The 23,513-nt window shown below is 42.5% G+C and overlaps 3 protein-coding genes across 6 annotated transcripts in view; 2 read left to right on the top strand and 1 right to left on the bottom strand.

Moving 5' to 3' along the window:
- LOC142588307 (hypoxia-inducible factor 1-alpha inhibitor-like) overlaps positions 1 to 3,754 on the top strand; it is a 46,904-nt gene extending 43,150 nt beyond the window's left edge. For both annotated transcript variants that reach the window (XM_075699906.1, XM_075699914.1), the window contains exon 7: positions 3,499 to 3,754. In XM_075699906.1, coding sequence (XP_075556021.1) covers positions 3,499 to 3,543 — 45 coding nt within the window. In that variant the 3' untranslated portion in view covers positions 3,544 to 3,754. The remainder of the gene's footprint in view (positions 1 to 3,498) is intronic.
- A 3,848-nt stretch (positions 3,755 to 7,602) lies between these two features.
- On the bottom strand, positions 7,603 to 21,404 carry ldbr (lariat debranching enzyme). The gene is made up of 9 exons (XM_075699892.1): positions 21,155 to 21,404; positions 20,977 to 21,083; positions 20,281 to 20,405; positions 14,964 to 15,044; positions 14,823 to 14,908; positions 10,048 to 10,272; positions 9,922 to 9,984; positions 9,711 to 9,853; positions 7,603 to 9,617 (listed from the first exon to the last, which is right to left on the bottom strand). Exons 1-9 carry the CDS (start codon positions 21,242 to 21,244, stop codon positions 9,044 to 9,046), a joined length of 1,494 nt encoding a protein of 497 aa, XP_075556007.1. The 5' UTR covers positions 21,245 to 21,404; the 3' UTR covers positions 7,603 to 9,043.
- Positions 21,405 to 21,749: 345 nt separating this feature from the next.
- The window catches only part of Pkn (serine/threonine-protein kinase N), a 178,157-nt gene continuing 176,393 nt past the window's right edge, over positions 21,750 to 23,513 (top strand). The window contains exons 1-2 of one of the 3 annotated variants that reach the window (XM_075699861.1): positions 21,751 to 21,920; positions 23,415 to 23,454. The gene's annotated coding sequence lies outside the window, so the exon portion shown is untranslated. Of the gene's footprint in view, positions 21,921 to 23,414; positions 23,455 to 23,513 lie in introns of all 3 variants that reach the window. The other 2 variants (XM_075699868.1, XM_075699852.1) reach the window with 2 other exon arrangements.

Below are 23,513 nucleotides of genomic sequence, written 5' to 3'. Positions count from 1 at the left end.
CCACCTGAGTACTTATCAGCTTTCACTCTACCTCTATACACTGCTTTTCCTCACTGAATGACAATGCCACCATAGAATTACAAAGGTTACTGCTCCACCCCTACCTCTTACCACTTTTTTTTTAGACACAGTGACAAATGAGCAGAAGAACTCTTAACTCCTGGCTGCTGTGGAAATGCCTGGTGCAGCATAGTACAGAGCACAGTGATTGAGGCAGTACAAACATTTTTTGTTGATATATTGCATACAGTGCCATAAACAATATTTAAAAGGTAAAGAATATAATAATAAGTAGTTTGGCACTGAATTATGTTTAGCAAGAAATACAAAATCATGTTGACTATAAGCCAACAGCTTGCAACATATCAATTTAGCTAGGTGGAGGAGGTGATGTGAAAGGAGCAAGGCACTTGATGGGGGAAACAGTTGCAACCAATTAAAGAGTATAGTTACTTTCAAGAACAGTGGGAATATTTAATGGCTCAGACCTCCATAAGGATGCATACCTGCCAAACCCAAAATTTTCCGTAAAGTTTACGAATTCTGGCTCATTCTGCAAACTTGGAAGCGCTTCAAATATTAAGAAAAATAAAGTCCGGTAGTTTAAAATGTTTAAAGTCTGGTAGTTTAGTTTAAATGTTTAAAATGTTTTACACTTGGTTAGAGCAACATTAGAGCTTTGTTTGGCTGGTTAAGCTCTCCACCAACGGGTGGCTGGACTGTGCAGACCGAGCAGGCCGCTCACGTACGTCTACGCTAAAGTCAGCTTGAGTTTATGCCTCCAGCCATCCATCGAAACACCCAGCTCACCTGTGGTTACCAGAATACCAGACACGTTCGGCGCTGCGACAGAATGCTTGCAATGCACGCTGCTTCGATAGCTCTCACTTGAGTTCGACTGCCATGCAGCTGGTGGACAGTTTGGAGAGGCTTCGCCTGCTCACTCCTAGAAAACCGGAAGTCGACAACACGATGTGCCATCATGACGCAGAGCCAGTGAAGGCGGAGCTTAGCCCCGATCACTCGGCGAACGAGTTGAGGAGAAAATGCATTACTATGGAGAAGGGTAACTTGCAATTGTCCGTAGCTCTCTTAATATGAGACGCCTCACACGAATTATAGTGCGAATGATTAACTTTAGCTGTACCCTACTCGTATGCAAAATTTTTCTGAACCATTTCAGGGGCCCTTTAATGCATATCTGTCAACCCAATAATCATGGTATGGAGCTTTAGTTTGTATCAGCACGACTATTGCCTCCAGAGCCGGTGAACAAGAAGATTGCTCTCATGTATGTAGCGTGAGAACAGAACATGCTAGCACGCTTGACCTGAGCAGTCGCGGTACCTGCCGCTTCCGAGATCCCACGGCACCATGGCTGGCCAATCTAAATAAATCGTGGCTACGGTGGATACCTCTCTGCAATGCTTTCCGCAAATTGGCGACACCGAACGGCCAAGCCTAGCCATGCAAGTGTCAATGCACCGGCTCTACCAAGGCGAGGGTGACGTGGCCTCACACGGTCTGGCAGACGTCCCAAGGTTGTAGGTCATCTGGGAATTCTACATCGACATGCCAGACATGCAGTTCATCCAGCTGGACAGCCACTTCCGTATCATCAAGGTCCCAGGCTCCAGCTGCCACCCCCCAGCCTCGACTTCTACGAGGACTTGCGGGCAGCTGTCCTTGCTCACTATGCTACTTTGAGCACTCAGTCACAACAGCTCTCACCATTTGAACCGTCGCATCATTCCACATCTTGTCGTCCCACATCGCCTGCATCCACCCATGCCGATTGTCAGCACGCGCTGGCCCCAGCATGTATACAGAGTGTATAGCAAGTAATTAAGTGCAAGATTTTTAAATGCGATATTTCATAACCTGCACCAAGTGCAGCATGGATTTGGGCCATGCTACAGGCACAATGGTTACATCAAGTGGTATCGCACACCAGTGACACGCACATCGATAAGGCTAGTGCAGCTCCTCAAAAGATCCCTGCGTGGGAGACGCCCACTGCGCTACGCAGGACATCTATTAAAGTTTTTCCAATCCAATCCGACAGTGGAACATACAGGGGGATTATGACGGCTGTAGATTTTTATGTAGGGGCTGATGAGGCTGGGGCGTTAGAAACAGACCACATGGTGACTATGCCACCAAAAGCTGACCATGACAATAAGATGTCAGAAGAGAGCAAGCAACACACTACATTTGTAGAGATGCAACAGCAAAGGGCTAAGCTTGCCCTATGTTGATTGCAAGAATGTGCAGATTGAAAAAGGTAGGAACAATCGATTTGGGAGCACATTCCCAACCTTCAGCAACACTCATAACTCATAACCACTGCACAGGGCTGACTGGCGTACATACTTCTGGTTTGCGATACCACTTCCAAGAGTTTTGTGACACAACCCGAGGCCTGCTTCATGCTTGAAGCCACACTGTGTTTTGTGCGCATTTTGAACAGGTGAAGGTTGAATTCCTACACATCTTCATTGTTGTATAGGAAACTTGCGACTTCCTGTGTGCCTATGCCATTTCAACTGTCTTTGACAGAAGTTTCACTGCCCTTAGTGGCAAGTCAGTTACTTAAAGTTATATCTAGCTGCCTAGTTAATGCAAGATTTGGCTTAACTGCCAAATGGCACTTGGAAGGCCAAAAAATATTGTACCAATGAAATGGCACCTCTGAAGTTCAATAAAATACTGTATGGTGCCACAAATTGGTTCTAGGGACACATAATGGTAATACGGCAAAGTTGTAATATAGTTGAGCAGGTCCAGAAAATCGGGCGTCCATATAATCGGTCTATGTGTTAAGTACTTGCACGCCTAGTCGGCCAACAGCAGTGAATTTGTAGCAGGCATGCCAAGCAAACTTGCTAGCCCTTAAAATGGAAAAAGTCATGACGGCTTTTACCGTCTTGCCAGTGCTACTAAGCAACGTGACCAACAGTGGTATCAGCATAACACAAATGCTGTCATGGTCCTTCACCATGGAAACTTGGCCCCAAGGATCTGGTGCCACCAGCTCGACTATAAATTTTTGGCCATGGGGCAGACAAAGTTGGCATAACAGGCTTTGTCCAGATTGGAGTGCTTGCCGAACCACTTGGTTCCCTGGAATACAGTTTCGGGACCTCTACTGTATGACATGAGGTACAACTTGTGCTAGTACTGCAAAGCACAGGTGAAGTGCAGTGTAACAATGGAACAATTTATACTATTACTGTTGCTTAGACCTGTAATATCTGCCAAAATCTGGGTTACTAGCATCTTTCTTTTGGCTTTGGTACATTGGAATAAATGGATATATTTCATCTAAAGGTAACTTTTTAACTTAGCATAATATGCTCTTTGTTTAAAGTCTCACTGTGTTTTGCATATTGTGCATGTCACAAAACATTTTTCTTCAGGAGGGGCATAAACCACCTCTTAACACTTGTATGCATTATTAAAAAGTTGCATGATCAAAGTTTTCTCTTAATTTTTCAGGTTGGCCCATTACTAAGAGCTATGGTGCTTGGAAGATACACATGAGACTGTGCATCTACTGTAATTTTTATCTGCTGTGAGCATAAATGAATGCTTCTTCCTGCTTTTAATGTAATGTTCTTGTCATGCAGAATGTTTGTTTTTCTGCAGACTTCAATAGGCGTTAGTTTAACTTATTTGCTCTGCAGTCTATTGCTGCAGTGTGGTGAAATACTGTTTCAATAGGTCAAGGTCAATAAATGGCATGTTCATTTGTCATGTGTCTCCTTTCTTTTTGAAATAGTCAATACGAGTCAATTCTGCCCAGGTAGCTAATGAAAAATATTTATGAATTAGCCTTTTAGTTCATATTATGACACATGTTTCAAATCAGACTAGCACCACTTAATTCATCCTCAAAATGTTCTATGATATACATTAGCGTTGCAGCTGTTTCTCAAAGGCATCCCTCTAGTGGTTTGGGACAATCAATGGAACCTCAAAAGCAGTACTAGTCTTCTGAACTACTGCTCGCCTTCAATTTTGCAATTGCAACATGTGCTCTGAACTGAATAATTAAAAAGTGAATTAGTGAACGTTTTAAATTTGTAACCTGGGCATTTAAATTTATCATGCAGGTTATGTCTGCCTCTTCCAGTAATACACCCCAACAGGCAACTTGTGCCATATGTGTGATGCAAGTTTAAAAAAATCTGTTGCCGTACAAAAAAAAAAACCCCCAAAAAAAACAGTATAAGCAGCTAAAGGAATTGCACCGAAACATATTATGAAAACAAAACTTCAAGATGTTGCAAAATAAATGGGTGAATGCACACATCAACTTATGGTTACCTTTGCATGACCAAACGTTTGGTATGCAAACAATTTTTAAAAGAACAGAGAGGTACCCATTTTTGGCCTGTTGCCATTTTTCGTGGAACAGTTTGCTCTAGAGGAACAAGATGGCACTTTCGACACTGCACATTACCTCAGTGAAAGTGCACGAATACAAAACCATTACTGCTTTTGTCCTGCTGCTGTGCAATCACCTGTCGAAAATGATACTGGGTGTTCGCTAACAGACTGTGTGTTATTCATGCTGCAAAATGTGGAGCTTTAGAGAGAAGACGTGTGCAGTAGCTGGCTGAAACAATAGTAACTGGCATATTAAGGAATGGAATGAATCTGCGTGACCAAATACATGGACTGTTGCTACGACTGTCTGTGTTGCCAGTACTTCAAGATGTATGGCTTCCCTCGAGGACAAACAATTGACACATCTGCCAGTGTTGTATCGCTGACCTTCAAAGAAAAGGCTTCAACCCCAGAACATCAGCAAGAGTGAGTACCACTTAAAGGGAGTAGCATCGTGTCCTGGCATAGCAAGTTTCTTGATTGTTATCTACACACATCCACCCCAACTCACTCACAAGCTTTCACCCACTCTATGGCCAATGTATCAAGAATAAGTTAATGGGCGCACACTTGAATCAACACTGAAGCATGGGCGACGGCAACTACGCCATAAGACACGAATGTTAGAAGCCGATCATTTTGCGACGGCCCACAGAGTAAGCGGGTGACTAGTGATACTTCTTCGCTACGAGCTATTGCCAAGTACAGAACACCTATGTTCTGGCCCTTGTGTGCAGAAAGAACAAATTATCACAACTGAGTGCACCGATGAGCGATTGGGAAGAAAAACAATCGGATAGCAACCACACCGAGGAACTTTACAGAGTCAGAAACAAGACAAGCCGCTGCGTGAAAGTGTTTGCCGAATAAAAAACGAAGAGCAAAACACACTGATTCCGATTTAATTCATAAGCGGAAAGTTTGGACAGCTTGGAATGCATTTCTAGCCCCGCCTTTAGTACAAGCACTGTGTACATGGCTCCTGCCGTTTGGACAAGGTGTAATGAGCTTAGAATGTGCTCACATGTCCTCTGAAGCTGTGGCCATAGTTTTGTATCGTGCACCCAGTCACCGTCTACAATATGCACCGAAATAGAGGTTTGCCGAGCCGCACCAGGTGTCATGTGCTTCCATTGTAAACATGGAGGCAGCTGAGGAAAGCGATGGATGCATCGCCACGTGATCAAACATGGCGGAGCCCACGGAATCACCGTGAAAAGTGTCTATAAATATGACCAACAATTGGTGCCCTTTGTCCAGTCGGTTCATTAACACATTCAAATGTACAGGCATAGAGTACAAGATCAACTTCTGCAGGAAAGAATTTGCCCCACGGAATGGCAAAGGTGTATGAAAATCAATTCAGGGGGTACATTTTTTAGCACTTTCATAAACAATTAGTTAAACCTTGCTATAATAAAATTCTCGCTATAACGAAGTATAACTTTTTATAACATTTTGTCCATAGAACACCGTGTATTTAGAACTTCAGTATAACGAAGTGTTTATACACAATTTTCATATAGCGAAATTTCACTGGCACCCATGAACGAATACAGAGACAATAAATGAAAACTTGTACAGACGCAGATGGTCAAACGGTTGGATTACAAGTAGCTGCTTTCGAACACACCTGTCAACTCATGCACCACGCAACCAAGGGAGACCGCCGAAGCGGAGGCAGCATCGAATTCTGTATAAAGTCTAAGTTCAATAAGATCCTATTACACCTCATGCACTGTATACTTTGGTGCGAGTGAAAGCATGCAAGGGTGAGCCCAGAAAGATGGTTGCTTGATGAGCGCTGTCTTCATGTGCAAGGAAGGAGAAAGGGCAGGAGGGCAGCGAGCTTGCGGCAATACGACAAAGCGCGTGCGAGGGGGAGAAAGTGGGGGAGGTTGGCGCGCATCTCCTTTTCGAGCGTATACGCAGCCCACACCTACTGCTTTAGAGATAAAAGCAGGAGGTAATCTGTCGAGTATGCAAATAGTAGGCGTGCCGAGATGGCGTGGCATCGTGTGCACTGTCTCACCGTGCGTTTAGTACTGGAGGATTCGCAATCTTGAGTTTCGGCGACTCGCTGAAGGGAGAGGTAGGCAAAGCATTCATGACTCTATCAGTCGCGGGGGCGGAGCAACGCGAAACCGTGGTTGGCTTCGCTTCGTACTACGGATAACATATCGACACGGCAGGGAACCGTATGTTTTGTCGCCAACTCCCAATTCAACAAATTAATTTTTTTTTCATTCAAATTTGCTTTTTCTGATTATGCGATAATTTGGAAAGTTTTGCGGTCCATTTCATGGTAAGAAAATCCACCAGCGACTGTACTTATTTGCATAAAGACAGTTGGAATTTCAGTACAACGAAATTTCCATATAATGAAGCAAATTGCCAATTTCACCAACTTCATTATATCGAGGCCTAACTGCATTTTATTTAAGCTTGTACGATTCATTACTAGCACAGATGGCACTCTCTGTACATCATGCTTCATTTCACCCTTCAACTGCAATTTCCGACTGCTACACAACACAGCCCGTCTTTTTTTTTTCGTGTATTGGCTAAGTGGACAATTTATGCCACATAGAAGCTGATTTTTGTGGCCGTTTTCTCCAATGCTAGTATTTATGAATAGTTAACAAATTCCTTTGTCTGTCAGACAGACGGACATGCCACACTGGTCAAGGCCATGAATGCCCTTCCGACACTCAGTTCCGGCCTTTTTTTTTTTTCCTTTTGTTGGCTCACCGGACATTTCATGCTACATAGAAACTGGTACTTCATCAGTTTTTTTCAATTCGCTATTTATCAAGTATTTATAAATCTCTTTGCCTGTCAAGGTTTGGACGGACCTACCACACTGGTTTGCCATGGCTGCCCTGTTGCGACAGAGCACAAAGACATTTGTTCCACTTATAGTTGGAAATTTAACTCACAAGGTGTTGGCGTGTTTAGATGACCTCTCCATAGATGGCACAAGTACACAATGCCATTTTTTGCACGAGTTGCTTCTGGAGAGGCAGGGATTGTGCTGAAAACACAAAACGAGTGTAACCGGGAGTGGCAGGGGCTGTACAAGGGTGGGCACCAGAGTGGCAGTGAAAGGTTTAAGTTAATACAACTGCCACCGAGTAGAACAGAACCACATTGAAAAATCCCCAATGAACTTGTTCATGCTCTACCATGTGATAGCAGAAGCACTGTAGATATTTACCACATTTTTTATTCAAGGCAACATATTTATTGAAAGATATTTCTCAAGCAGTGGTTGATCATTTAGTGCACCCTTCATATAAGATGCATTTAATGCCAGTTTTACTAAGGACCACCACAGCTAATTGGAACATGCTCGAATTTACTGCTAGACTATTAGTACAATTATATGTGGTGGAGAATGTCCACACAAAATGTCGACTGGAATTCAGTGAACTATGGAACTAGTGCAATGAAGCATGGGGGGAATATTGAGAATGTCAAGCGTGGTGTGTGGGCAAAGATACGAAGAGTTATTGGAGGTGTGGGAAATCAACAAAGTTTTGTTCAATGCACTTTGGAGGCCCTATGGGGTTTTCAACAGTGCATGTTGTCAGAACTATCACACATCCTAAAATGAAACTAGGTAGGAATAAAGTCTCTCTGAATAAACATGCCAGATAAATTTAACAGTTTCACAACTGAACTGTGGCAGTTCAGCTTTTGGGCTTCTTTATATCAAATTTGTGCTGATTGGGGTTGTTCTTGATGGTTGCTGAGGGACAAAAGTGTCCACCCTCTCCAAAGTGTTGGCATATTGAGATAAAACACTAAGAATTAGAGTGTTTGTTAGGAGGAGTGTGCTGAAGAAATTTCAAAATTGTAGGTGCGTTGCGGGTACTGTTGAAAATTTCCAGAGCCGTCAAGGAGCATCCATTTGAGCAGTGATACAAGTTTTGGAATTGTAAGCAAATGGCTAGGCATTTCTGCTTTAAACTTTGCATGCATGCACTGGAGACTCTCCACAGTTAGAATCAACCACTGAAACTAAGTTCTGAAGTGTTCATTTGAGAGTATTGTAAGCAGTTGTGCATCCACAACTGCTTACAATACTCTCTTGCAAGCTGGGTGTCACAGCTATGGTTTAGCATTGCATGTAGAGGCAGGAAAATGGTGCAAGAGGGCTGTAAAAAATTTCCACAGGAACAAGAAACGAGTCTGGTGGGAAGCAGCACCAATGCTACAATATGGGATACACTGGGCACCAAAACCTCTTTGTTTCAGAAGATCCTGCTTTACTGGTTTATGATTTTGCAAGGTTGCACAAGTCTGCTGATCTATAGGTTTTTGTTCCAGTGTGTCACAATATGTTGAGCCAATTCCTGAAGCTTACAGTTAATGGGTTGACAGACTGCAAAGTTGACGTATGCTAGTGAAGCAGGCAAGCAGGCTGTGATATGTTCAGCACTGTTCTTTTACTGCAGTACTCACAGTTTGTAAGTGCTGATCAGGTTTTAGTTGTGCAAGACATTTTTGGTATCAAAGCTCAGGGACGCGATATGGCCATTCTAACTTTTTACAGAAGTCAGTTAAAAGTCAGGAACTTGGAAACACCAACGATGATCTTGATTAGTTCTAAGGTGGTTGTTGATTTAATGACAGAAATGCAAGCTGTTCAACTGTCCGTTTCTTCACTTTCTGTGTACATAGACTGGTTTCTTCTTTTCATTACTCTCCCAGAAGAGGATGGTGCAGACTTTAGTATGACATCTTCAGTCTTTTCTATCAACTCTGGAAAGAGCTCTTTCTTGTCTTCTGCTGTGCAGACTAGGCTTCCAAATTCTAATGTATGCATTTTCTGCCTTTCTTCAGCACTCATCTCATGTAAAGGCACTGGCTCATCATCTAAATCTGTTTCTGGGCTTTGTTGCTGGCCTAAGTTTTCAGACTCATTGAGTGATGACATGGTAGTATTGGTCACATCTTCCGTTCCCAAAAAGCCTGAAATATCCAGTGGCGATGATTGCTGCCGAGGATCAAGAGCTTCGGCTAGTGGATCTCGAAGTCCAAATCGTTTGCAGAAGCTCTCGGTCTGGGGATTGATATGGGGCTTCACTCGACCAGGGCTGCGTTCAGATCCTGGCATATACACAGAAGCAGTCTGCTGAAAATTAAGAGGCACCAGCAAATCACTGCCACATGTCGCTGCAAGTTTTTCTTTCTCTTCCTTTGTAGGTGTGAATTGCCACCTAGATGATAATGGATAATGGGAAATGAAACAGTATTAGGGTCACTATATTTAGCTACAATAAAGCATTAAAGATGCAGTAAACGCTATTTACCGTTGATCACATCCTGGCCCAGGCATGTAGTGGTTTTTTGAATCAATCCTGAGTAAATGGTCAGTTAACTGTAGTACACACAGCCACTCTAAGTCATAGCTTAGCTTTGGAGGCTCGTCAGTTGACGTTGGTATGTCTAAAGTCTGTAAAAATAGACAAAAGATGCAACAGTCCAATGAGAACCTAGGGACTGCTCAGTTGTGGGTCTTACTTGAAGGAAGTCTCGCTTGGGCAAACATTTGTCCAGTGCCAAGAACTTCGTACATGTTCCATCCTGTTCCATAATACAAGTACATTAATGCTGGAAAAGATGTATAAAATTGAGATATAAACTTGCCTCATGACTGACCACCGCAGCAAACTTGCAATGAAGATGTGCAGCAAACCAGTACTTTGGCTTCAGCTGTTCAAGCAAGCCCTCAGTTGGACGAGAGCCTAAGCTATTGCTTTCAACTTCTGCAGCAAAGAACTTTTTTTGCTGCAACAACCTTGCCTTGTTTCCATGGTTGTAAATTCCACGTGGCCAGTCATGTGAAATCACTATGTCAATGGGCTCCGCCAGCTGCAGGGAAAAATGTGTGTTCTTTAAAAGGTGTATAATTCATTTTTATAAATATTGTCGACACTATATTAACATGTTCTATAACAGGGTTCATGCAGGTGTCGGACAAAAATTTAAGGAAATTCAATTACTTTCAAGACCCCTTCAAAGCTTTTTCAAGGAGCAGAGCGGCCCCAAATGTGGCAATTTTTACAGCGAAGCTGTATATGGCTAGCTGATTTGTCCGTCCATATGTTGGTCACCTGTACGCCGAAAACTCATCCGGAGCAACCCCATGCACATGCACGAAAAAAAAAAGAAAGAAGAGAGGCGTGCGATTAGCCAACACCACCTAGATAGCACAAGGCCTGTTTGCTCCAATTCATGACGTCACGCTACATGGCCCAAATTTCCACTGACAAGGCTGGCGTGATGAAATCAGTGACGTCAGAATCACTGTTCCCTACTTGGGAGCATCCGCCTTAGATTCTATGGCAGTCGGGCCAGGTAGCTGACATCATGGACCGGAGTGAACAGGCCTTATGCCATCTAGGTGGTGTTGGATTAGCTGTAATGCAAGTAAGCAAGTACAGTCGCTAATATAATTTTCTTGCACGGAAGTGACCATAAAACGTTTCTCTCGTTATCATGCAATCTGAAAAAAATTTCAAATAACAAATTTCACTGAAGAAAAAAAAATTATTTCGCTGAATTTGAGAGGCTGTGGCCAAAGATACAGTTTCATACCGTGTCGATGATGTTTTACGTCGACGGTATGAAACGAAGCCTGCAAAGTTTTTGCGTCCACTCGCCACTGCGGCTGATAGCATCACCCAGCACTGCAGTGGGATGATGCTATCAGCCATTTTGGCTCACCCAGGCTTTACACCCGGCACAATCACCTCTAAGATATGGCACAAGGGCGATGTGAAGAAAAAAATGCAAGCCCACCACACCCGCTTTTGCTCTGAGCCACCAGTGCGGCATGACTTCGCCGTATCGCAAGCAATGTGCACCTTTCTCCCATCCCCTTCCACTCCTCCGAAAAACTACTCCGACAGCACCGATGAGGAAGGGGGTGACAAAGGCGTGCCGTGCAGGGTGTGCGGGTCAAAGGCACGTATGTGGCATGTAGGCGGGTACAACAGCTCACACTATTTTTTTTTACTGTACCATTGTTTCTAAAATGGGAAGTTTGCTGGGTCCATGCTGACCCGCCATAAAAAGCGGGTCATGAAATTTGTCTTAGATTGTCTTACTCAAGAAATTCAAGGGTTTCAAGCGAAAAAAAGAATTCCAAGACTTTCAAGGGTCTTGAAAACATACTTTTCAATTTCAAGGGTTTTCAAGGGTTTCAAGAGCCTATGCGCACCCTGTATAAGCACACATAGCCTGCTTTACTCATATACCTTGAAGTGCTATTTTTGCTTGCTAAGATGTGCTATGTTTATATGTTTTTATGATTTTTTATCTGCTGTGTGTTTTGTGTGTTCAAATGTTATCTTTGCTTGTATTAATGTATTTTATTTTTGCTCTTATGTTAGTAGGTAAGAGTGCACTTACTGTACTTAAATTTTTTATACAGGGTGCTTACATTGCAGAGTTTTTATGTATCAGCTGTTGCAAATGAATGTTGTGAAGAATTTATACAATAGCAGAGGGCTTCATGCGAATGGCACTTACTGTTTGTTGATGGGCATTGTCTACCATGAGCATTTTTTAATTGTGCTCTAATAATTAAGTTTAATTAGGTAGCTAACATTTAATTAATTGAATTATTCAATGTGGAGTCGGTGCAGAAATTGTCGAGGATGTTGAGAAATAGTAAATAACAGCATTTAAAGCAACCTAGGTCTTGCATAGTCCTTTCTTCCAGCTAAATAAGAAAGCCTGCGAATTTAAAATATACCATGGACAATGTGTCCACACACCAAGGATTGCAGCTCTCTCGAACGCCAATCTCATCCCATACAAGCGAAGCTTATCACACTAGGATCGAGCGGCCATGCTCTTTCCATGACATGTTTCAATGCACATCTTCAGTCCTTATCAAACGTGAAGCCGTGGTTTTGAAGGTGCGCAAGAAGCATGGCATGCCAGATGATGATTTACGTTTGAGACTGCTGCTATCGCTGGTGCAGGGACACATTGTCACATTGTATTTATCAAATTTCTGAGGTTTTAATTTTTGTTCAGAAAAAGGCCGCACAAGACCTATGTTGCTTTAAACACTGTTTTCGGTCATTTTTCTATATCCCCTACAACTTTTGCACCAACAACTTATTTATTAAACAAGTTAATTTCAAGTTTGATAATTAACCTAATTAAATAATTATTTGTCCACAATGAAAACGATACTCCTGACTAGCATGGACAACGGCCATCAACTACAGTGAGTGCCATTCACGTAAAGCCTTCCATGTTTTTTAGAGCACTCCTAAACCACCTCTGATGATTAAAAATAGTTATGCGCTCCTCTTTCCAGCTTTTTGTGGTCCTTTCTTCACGTATCATGACACCAACATAGTAATGCACGTGATGTCACAAGGGTAAGAGCAGTCAGTTGGTCTACATCAGTTCCGTTCCGTCTGCTAGCATGCCTTTGCCACGCAGTTGCACGACTGCTCTTCCTTGTCATTTTGATTGGCTGTTGTGTACAATAGCCTGATCTTGTGTGGAGTGTCTCGTACTGCACTTGCAGTGGCAACAGCATCTAGCCAAGTGTGTGGAGTCCTGATAAGTGGAAGTGGTGGTGCTTTCAAGCAAGAGCACCAATATGGCGTTTGGCACTGATATTGTGTCCACGTATTTCCTATAGAAGTATGTGACGAGGAACAGAGCATCCATGGGGAGGATAGCAAAAAAAAAAGAGAGAAACTGCTCGCTTGCCTTCGAGCTCAGAGATGTATAGGGGTCCTATAAATAGGCAACATTTAGTTCGGTCAGCTGGTATACCTCCCCTGTATCACATCCCCCACTTGGGCTCTGTAAGGCATATTTTTAAATAAGTAAATAGTACATTCATCAAGAGCTAAATACAGTTACACTATCAAAGTTAAAAAAAAATGTTTCTATGAACGCTGCAAATACCGTATTTGCATGTAAACAACACAAACACAAATATAATGTGAGAAAGGACTTTAGGGCTCAGAAAAAGAAGAAATTGGAGGACGCTTAAGCTTTGCCTTCAAGAGTGGAACGCAATAGTGTTATCGCACCCCATTCGCACCGCCAACTCATTCGCTTGGCATGCTTTTGACGAGACTAAGGGGAGAAGCGGGCGAGTGGCGCGCCACCTGTCGGGGCAGCGCCGTGCATATTGCGAGGAGGGGGTCTTCTGTGTTTGCCGCAAGATGGCCCTGCGTGTGCGCCAAGCGCAGAAGAAATGTAGCGGAAACATACTTCGCTACTCGTTTAACTGCGACTTCTGTAATTTACATGCTCATAATTACCGATATACACCGCAGTATAACTTTCTATGGCATGTTTCTAAGGCAACACCGCATTCACTGGAGGTGCTTTTGTCCCGCGTTGAACCATCCAACTCATGGCTGAGTGGTAGCGTCTCCGTCTCACACTCCGGAGACCCTGGTTCGATTCCCACCCAGCCCATCTTGCAAGTTGTTTTTATTTATGAATTGCCTTCCGGAATTTTTCGCTCATGGCCAACGCCACCGACGCCGACTTTTCTGCTACACGAGTTCCTTAACGCTGTCACGCTAAAATAATATATAATGATTATAATGCGAAGTGATGCCACAAACAATTAGGAAACGGTAAAAAAAGTGGATGGCTGCACAGCTTTATTCATCTTAATGCGAATTGATGTTGCAAAATAAAGTAAAAGGATAAGTGCTGGCGTCTTTGTTACTGTCGGTGAGAGTTGCGTCATCTTTCATGACACCCACCAAGGTTTTGGACAGACAGCACTTCAGAAATGCCCGCAATGCAACCGAACGCGGCACAGCCTTTCACGGATTACTTAGTGACTCACTGCATAACTTTGAAGACTGCTCGTTTGACAGACCTGTACAACAGCGGCGATTATCTTGCTTAAGGTTGTGATTTTTTTTTAAAATGCGTTATATTCGCGTTATGAAACTGAATATATAAAACGAGACACGTTCCGAAGCCGTAAATTTCAAGGAAAAAGGTCAGGTTATATTTGTGCAAATACATTAATTCTGTGATATGCTGCAAAGCAGGGAAAGAGCGCACATGGAAGAACCAGAAGATATCACTTTTTTATTAAGGGCCCTGTGAAAGCTGCGGATGGTGCCAAACTGTGTCAGATAAATGCTTGCTCCCTTTGCGTCTATTCGCGATAATGTACACTATTTGTACAAGATTTTGAAGCTGCTTGCTGGTTTCTGTGGCAGAGCTCTTGAGGCATGTCTGGTGCCTGAAAGTTCATGAGACTGAGCAGCACTATTTCTCTTTATTTCGGGAGTAACAAAAGTTGTACATGGGCCCCAGAATACAGTTTGGTAGGAAGTCCAGTTACGTATGTAGTGGCTTTAAAACATTTGAATAAAAAAAAAACCAACTGCAAATGTGCTGCTGTTTCTCACCTGTTTCAATCTGAAGATCTCAAGGTTTCGCAAATGGTAGGCACTTCGTTTCGTGGAATCGTTGTAAGGTGGGACCTCAAAGTGGCCTGAAAGAAAAGCAACTCAAGTTTTGTTCTTATGTGACAGCACTGCAATTCCCACCTTTCAGGTAGTCGTGGCCCTTGTATATTCCTGAGATGCCAGCTATCCTTATGCCATTGACACTGACAACACTTGCATAACCTGAAAAGGGAGAGCATGTCAAGGCAAAGACATCAGAGGTTACTGACGTTTCCTAATGGGCTTGACGGCCCCCTACATAAGCAATACTGACCAATTCAGTCGGTACTTGAGTTACAAATTTAAGCGATGACCAAAAATATTTAATGATGTAATGGGTTTGTTGGCTACGTTACGTATTCCACTTTCCATTAAGCTGGGGCATGACAGCTTGAACAGCTTTCACAGCACTTTTTGGAGCAGGAGAACTTTTATTTTGAAACAGAAAATTTGGATTTTGGAGGAGGTTAGTGGGAAAGAAAGCTACTTTAAAGCTGACCAACTCGAATCTCGAGCACCTTAATAAAATGGCAATATTGTGGCACAATTTTTACGGTAGTTTCTTTTTTTAAATTAGATCCTGCAATGTTATTAAAAAGTGACAGACAGTTATAATAAAACTGACTTCATTACAATAACTATGGGACCACGAAACGAACTTTACAGTTGCGCATGAATGCATCAACTTGGTAAGGTCCTTGTGGACGGCACGGGTCAACTTTAAACACCCTGTGTCAACCTTTAATTTATAAACAAATACATTCATGCAGATCAACACCTCTCTGCATGTCTTCTCTGAAGCCCATCTGTTCTACACAAAATGGGTGAGCATTGTCATTTGTGTGAGCAATCTAATCGTTTTTCCAAGTGCAACATCACAGCTGAAGTACTTCCAGCATGGCAAAGCGGAAATAAAAGTATATCTATGCAATGTAATTTGTTTATCTCTATGCAATGTAATATGTTTATCTCTAAAAATTCAAAACTTAACGGCAATAAACAGATGATTTTTCAAAGTACTAATGGCGCACTTCCAGCAGAGGAAGTGGATTTTTCTGCTGTTACGCCATCTGCATGGAGAAAGGCCATCTGCATGGAGACAGCAAACCCAGCTTTGAGCTTTTTACCTTCTGTCACAGTAAAAGCGAATGTGGCTGAAAACTAGACGCACATTCTGGGACTAAATTCAGAGTTGATTACTTGTCAGACTTCCATCAGACACTGACTGTCTAAGACAGCACACAGAACACCCTTTACTTCAGTGAGGCATAATGCAAGGGTGAAAGTATGCCCAAAAGCGATCAGTTGAGAACATGGCCCCTGGAACTATTACAACTAAAAGCATGGCAATATTCATTCTGCCAGGGCTATATTTTAGGCCCTTTATATGCTGCTTGCACTATTATTGCGATAGCAATTATATTGAAATTCCAGGCGAATTTCCGTCGTCATCATTGGCATTGCCGTGCGGTTTCGTATAAAGTCCAAGTGTGATAAGATCATGGCCGCGCGCCGCAAGCTGTAGGTGCAAGGGAAAGTATGCGAGGGTGAGCTGAGAAGGATGGTGGCTAGGTGTGGTGGCATCTTCTTGCACGCAAGGGGAGGGGAGTGGGGAGATGTACGAGTGTTAGCATGGGGGAACAGGGCTGGGTAGTATGCGCCTCTGCTTCTACTGCTGTCGTGGCTCTGCATGGCACGGTTGAGTGCGGCCTATCTTAGAGGCAATATGTGGTGGGTTCGAAGGCCAGCCGACCTGAGATAGCTGATGGTTTCGTGTGTGCTCTGTTATCGCACATCTGGTTTGCATTGAAGTGAGAGGCAGCACAAAGGGGAATTTGCTTGCCACTCATCACCAAACCAGTGTTCTGACAGCAAGTATCTGCGGTCATCAAGCGAGATGTGTTCATGTTTGCCTGCGTGCGCGTGACAATGTGCTTGTTAATTTAGCTAGTAAGCGAGTGTTTACAGAACTTTATACAGCTAATAAACTATTCGTACTGCGTATAGCTGTTTAATAATTTGCTATCACAATCAGTGCTTCACTTTTTGGGCAAAACTGCGACTTTCTTTCATCAAGGAGAGAAACCATGTTTATGCCAGAAATGAAGTGAAAGTCATAAGTTTAGTTGAACACGAATCTTGCATTGCATGTCTTTAGAGGATCTTCATGTGTATGTAGATCACTGTGTGAGTAACACTACCTTAAAATGCCTCGAAATGACAATTTAGTCAGAAATTTTGTTATCAAGTGTCAATTCCATGGCACTGTCCAGAAAATATTTTCCCACAGGATATTTTTTTATGTGAAGCATTATCAGTTATGGCCGTTTGACACAGAGCAATAACGTTTGGTTTCCTGTTTACAGCTGTGCCTTCATTCTACCCCAAGCCTAGCCTCTGTAAGCCTTAAGCAAATCCTAAAGCTTGCACTGGAACTTCCTGTCACAGCACCCCCCCCACCCCCCTTCGCAATCTCTAGAACTTCTGCTGTAAGCTACAACAGTTCCACGTCCTGTGCATCTGCACAGAGCCTGCACATAATTTCTTGTAATTAGTGGTAATGCTACCTACGTCATGGTAACATCTATTAAATCATCCTTGATGAGTGAGGCCACTGCTGCCAACCACCTTTCTTTCTTTTTTTAGCCTGTAGTGTGTCCGCTGCAGGCTGCAGCAATTCCACACCATGTGTGTGCACATTATTTACTGTCATTAATGGTTATGTACTCAACAGCAATGTAACATCTATTAAATCATCTTTGATGAGTGAGGAGGCCGACTCAGTTTCTGCTTCTACAAATGAGAGCGTGCAGTCTTCTGCTTGAATCTGTGAGCTCATTGCGGTAAGTAGAGCAACAAGATTTATACAAGATACTTATAATAATATGAGCTATAGAGAGCTTTTGTTTACTCAGAATGTTGAAACCTTTCTAGTGGTTTGAATGTAAAGCATTTGTCGAGTATCAATGCCTTCAGTGAACATATAACTTGTGCAAATGCACACTGGTAGATGCACAGAATTTAAAGTAATAAGCAGTTAACCTTCCACAGGGCACAAAGCACTATCAGGCCACTGAAGCATAAGATTCATGCCATTATTTTCAGACAATCATATTTACTGCTTCCCAAGGAAAAAAAAGAAAGAAGTCTCCTCACCCCACTAAAAGCAGAAATAGAAACTGGGTCATACTAAATTCACCACCAAAAGCTAAGTTAATGCATCTAAAAATCTCAACTTTTCCGACAATATGCATGTGGAATGGCTCAATACGCATAAAACAAGGAAGCAATTACCGTTTCTGGCAAGCTAAGTATTGTGTATCTGCTTCTGCATTACCTAGCAGACACTTGAATAGTCATTCCAGTGTAACTGCTGATGGTGGCAATAATGCATGACATGCATGACAAAATTAACAGTGTTCTGACAAGTGGCAGTTCCTTTCGGAGTTTCCTTTTATCTTTTTAAATGAGGCCAAATGGAATTGGATGTTCTAGCCAGAAGAGTGTTGTTAATATTAAGTTAATGAATATTAAGAACGTTTTATTAAGCACATTAAGTTAATGTTTTAAACGAAATCACAATTTTTTGTACATTTCAGCCGTTCATCTCAAAAGCTGAACATTGCATACATGCAGACATCAAATGTGGCACAGGAAATTGTGTGTTCAATTTTAGGCTATGACACTCAGCATAGACATACAGATGCTTGTATGTTAGCTATGCCTTGCAGTTGTTTAATTTGTATAAAACACATGCATGAGAAAAAGACCAGTTGCTTTTCTGGCATTGTGACCAAATGACTAAAGTTATATAAGTGAAAACTATATGAACCTGACCATCAATTATGTGGGCACCAAGTCAGCTAGTCTTTGGTACCTGTGATCCCAATACCTGCAGACTTGTGCCTTCCAGTTGCCAATATTACAACATAATAACATTGTGACTGTTTAGGAGTACCAAATACATTTTTTTTTTCAGCCTCTTTATCAAAAATCTAGTCACTGTTGACTTATTTTATAGGCAACTTCAGCTACACTAGCTTATTTCCCTTTGACAATACTGGATACAATGCACACTGTGCACAATGCATGCTTCACAAGCGGTTAATGTTCAAGTGGGACTAGACAACATAGTTGTAATCATAATATACAACCAATGCACACGAGAATGGAGGCTCCCATGTTAACACTTCTAGACTGTCACTTGGTCATATGTATTCATGCACTACATGCATACAGCACTTGGTACTGAAGAAGTGGGAATGTGTCAGTGTACAGTGCATGTACACATTCTTTTTACTCCTAGTAGAAAACTAATGAAGGTGTGTGGGGTGTTTATGTATAGGGCTTTCTTGCTGTCATAAATGCTGCCTAGCAGAGATCAGGCTGCTGGAGATGTGGCATTTAGCTATAGCATTACTGGTTGCAATATTGTATCTCCCTCAGGATTACTCATAAAGCATGAAAAACATGAAACAGCAATTTTGGATAAATTTATCATAGGCTCTGCTGACAACTCGGCTGTTCCATGTATGAGCAATCTTTTGAAGACTCTACAGATTTTTCTTAATAAAGTTATAGCTTTTTTTATGAAATCAGATCTACACTATTTGACCAGACCCACATCAGGTAAAGAATTAAATATGACATTAAAATTTGCTAATCAACATTATACTTACTGATTTTTGGGCTTTACATGAGAAATCAAGATTACCACTCTCCTAACTAAGCAAACACTATCTGTGAAATTTTGGCAAACATATGCTTTCAAATATTCAGCACCAAAACTGGCCCCAAGTTGCTCAACACATTTAAATTTCAAATACAAGTGGTAATGCTCTTCCTTGACTTCTGTGTGTCTGTGTTTTATTTCAGATGTCTTGCTGTTAGGCAACAATCAGCTTCAGTGAGTTGCAATACAGTGTCACTTGCCTGTCACATATGTCATACTTTTATTTGCATTTATGTGAAAAATGTGAAAAAGATCTACATATTTAAAGTAAAAGTCTGAGAATTTTATCACTGCACATGCAGGCAAAAAAAAAAAAAAGATTGGCAAAAGACATGCATTTTAATGCATGTCCTTTGCATTGTGCCACCTTCGACCATTGTCAGTCTGGTGCACAAGCATAGTAGCAAGATGAAAAAAATGGCGAATTAATAGGCACTTACTTCAACATTGCAGACAGCCAAAGATAAAGAAAAGATGGGCAACACTTCAATTGTCTTTCTCTTCATATTCTAAGATTTAACTGTTCCCACCATTCAAATATACATATCCTCCCCTAGACTGGTTCACTTTTTCATTCTGCTGTTCCCATTTAGCAGCCATTGGGGAATCTAAGCACAACTTTAATAAGGTTAAGCTCCAACATACATGAATACTCCAAGGTTATACATACTTTCTTATAGTTCTTACCCATATAATAGATGTTTTCGCAAAGCCAACCGCCGTATGCCAGCTCAGCCAGATAGTTGGAAGCTTCATGGTTTCCACCAATTACAATGGTCAAAAGTGGCGCTTTCTTCTCCCCTGAGTAGTACCTATGCCCAGTCGTAAGCAGTATTATAAAAGCAGTGACCATTACATGTACTGAAAATGCAGAAGCACAAATCATGGCTATGCTGAGACAATCAGATTGACTTCCATGTCAGACAGCAATAAAAAAAATATAGTCTCTACATATACGTAGAGTATAATTCCCCGGTGGGCTACGAGTAGTTCAAAATGCGGGCACATTCTGCATAGACCTCACACATACGTGGAATAATCATTTTGTAACGCGGCACGTCTTAATGCATCAAACTGCTATCCACGCAAAACGACAGAAAGCTGAGCGAGTTGGTAAGGATTCACAAATATAAGGAACAGACGCAAGAAACAAGGACACAATTAAGACGGAAACTGGCGTTTGTGCTGTCATTTTGTCTCTCTTGTCGTCTGGTTGCTTGCGCCTGCTTTGTATATTCAGTTCAATCTGTTCCATCCACACACTTCATAGGCTGCATGTCCTCCAGATCCTACCTCGCAACGTTTGTGCATCCCACAAATAATTCGTAATAGGGAGGTAACAATTACAACGGAGCTGGTAGAAAGCAACGGAAAAATGGTTACTTATGGAAATCTTTCATCTCTTGATATTTTCTAGGAACCGCCATGCAGTCCATATCAGAAGCATTTCGAACTGCTTGAAAGTCGCCACAGATGATCAGCAAGTCTACCTGGAACGAAAGCACAGAAATTTATATTTTCAGCACCTGTACTTTTAAGACTGCGCAGAATATTTACGTACTGTGAAATGGTACTGGCTTTCTAAGCCTTTTATAGTTTCATAAATTTTGTCAAGTTCGCCGTGCGCACAACCTTCAACAGCGATCTTCATAACTAGTTTGAAAATTTCAAAACACTTTGCAACAGGTACAGTACCACACCACTGACACTGTTACTCGATGCCGCGATTACTCAAACACGCTCAAACAGTACAGAAACACATGGAGGATGCAGAAACAGCAGAACCCTCAAGTATACAGACATATGTAGTCACAACAATTAACCCTCGTGCTTGCTTCAGACCAGTACACAGCGCTTTCTGGGAAGTGGCCACCTCTGTTTATGTTATAGGTAAGCTGCACACTGTATTTAACTAACAATAAGTATAAGTAAGTATTTAAATATTTAAATAACAATAAAACTGGTAAATATTTATGTACTTTTATTGTTTTACGTCCTGACAGTGTTATTAAAGAGGTTGAGCAATTCAATGTTTTTGTTTTTGGTTGGTTTTTGGCAGAATGTAACCACCTATGCCATGTAGCCATAGAGTTTTATGCATGTAGCAACACTGAGTCCCATAGACATTTTTGATTGGTTCATACACGCTCACGTGACCCAGTAAAATAGGGAAGTAGCGGATTCGGTGATTCGGTGGTTGTTGATGAGGTTGATGTCTTAGCCAGCAAAAATTTAGGGCTAAGCTTGAGATCAGGATTTTTGGTGTTGCTCCTGGTTCCGAGCATTATCTTCGGACGCCGCGCTCAGATGCTTTATTACTCAGCCAGGTGAGAGATACGAATGCTTTAAATGCCCGCGTTTTGCCGGTTTGCGTTTCGATTGTGCTCTGAGTAGAAAAATCTCTTAGCAGTCGGCGTTCGATCGTGTAACCGCTGCTTGAGGTTTTTCGCTCTGTCTGTGGCACTTTGCTGCCTTGCGTTTCCACAAAAACACCTTGCAAGCAGAAATAGTTTAGACTTCTGCTGTGTGTGTGCGGTAGTGAATATTATATTTAATGCTGTTTGCCTTGTATTGTGACTTTATAAGGAACGAATTGCTCGTGCTCGCTCGTGTGAATCGGTCTCCGCGTGAGCCCGTCAGGCGCTTCGCACGTGCCAAATAACGTTCGAAATAATCTGTTCGGATGAGATCAGCCGTTGGTATCACGAGCTAGCTGAAATGTCGTCTCGTGCGACCTGATTCAAATTTTCTTTATTCGGGCGCTTGCCAAATGAGCAGCCTCTTCCACGATCGTAGTCATCGGTGTTCATGAGCTAATTACTGTGGCCCAGCAGGTCAAGCTTGATTGTGCCGCCGACCTGCAGGGACAGCATACGAGCATTGACAGCGACGCAGGAGCCTGCAAAGCCGTCGCATTTCTTAGTTCGCCGTATCGCATCACGTAACTGCACGGATCACTTGCTTCTAATACCGCTCCCGCCAACCGTAAGCAAGCAGCATCCCTACAACTGTATGTTTGTGTGTGCGTGTGTATGCGTTCGGTTTGCGTTATCTGGCTCGTGAAATCTGCTTTGCTCGCACACTCGCTTTTGTTTGAGCACCTTCATCGTGTATTTGAGTCGTTTATTTTGCTTCCTTCTAGAGCGAGAAAAGCGGCACATTTCCGCGGTAGCTTTGCCGTGGGCGCACGAAACGTAGGCTTCTCTTCCTTTTCTCGTCCTTTTTATATTCTGCGGAATGCGGAGCTTTTTCTCAGAGCGGATGTGGTCTCTGGAAGCGGCGGCACAGAAAGATGTGTCTGCTTGCATACGTATTGGTCTGACAAGTACTTTACGTGGGTGGGACGCGCTGGTCTCGGCGGCAGTTTTGTTGTGGATCTGTGTTTATTTTGCTTGGCTCCTGTGTGATGCATAGGCGGTGGTGTGTTTCGGACGCGTCGCGGCGCAGCGGTCAATATTCCGATACTTCGAGCAACTGTTTATAAACCGCTAACGCGTTGTTGCAGAGCTTGTTTCGGGAGGAGAGCAACATTTGTTTGTGAAAACCACGCCTGGGTACACTTCACGCGATCTAAGCATCCGCTGTGTTTCCGCCGTTACTAACAAGTAAAAACAATTCTCTTGTTGGCGATAGCTTACGATTACCTCTCTCCTGCGTCTCCAAATGTGCGTGAAACGCAGTATGACAAAATCGAGCATTCGGAGCTCCTGATTTGTTGCTGCCGTCTTTTCGTACGCGTCGCAGTGCCTGAAAGATGCTGACACTGTTCGGTGCCTGCACATTGCTCTAACATTTTGCACCTGCTTTCGGGTGTTTCATAGGTGTTGCCCTGTGAGACTTGTTGCAGGCATTGGAAAGATGGTGAGACATAATTGTTGTCTTGCATCTGGCTGCTGCTTTGGTAACGCAAATGCGAAAGG

This window comes from Dermacentor variabilis, chromosome 1 (assembly GCF_050947875.1).
Source record: "Dermacentor variabilis isolate Ectoservices chromosome 1, ASM5094787v1, whole genome shotgun sequence".
Lineage (NCBI taxonomy): Eukaryota > Metazoa > Arthropoda > Arachnida > Ixodida > Ixodidae > Dermacentor > Dermacentor variabilis.
The sequence above is the reverse complement of the archived record's forward strand: the minus strand, read 5'-3'. Positions and strand labels throughout refer to the sequence as shown.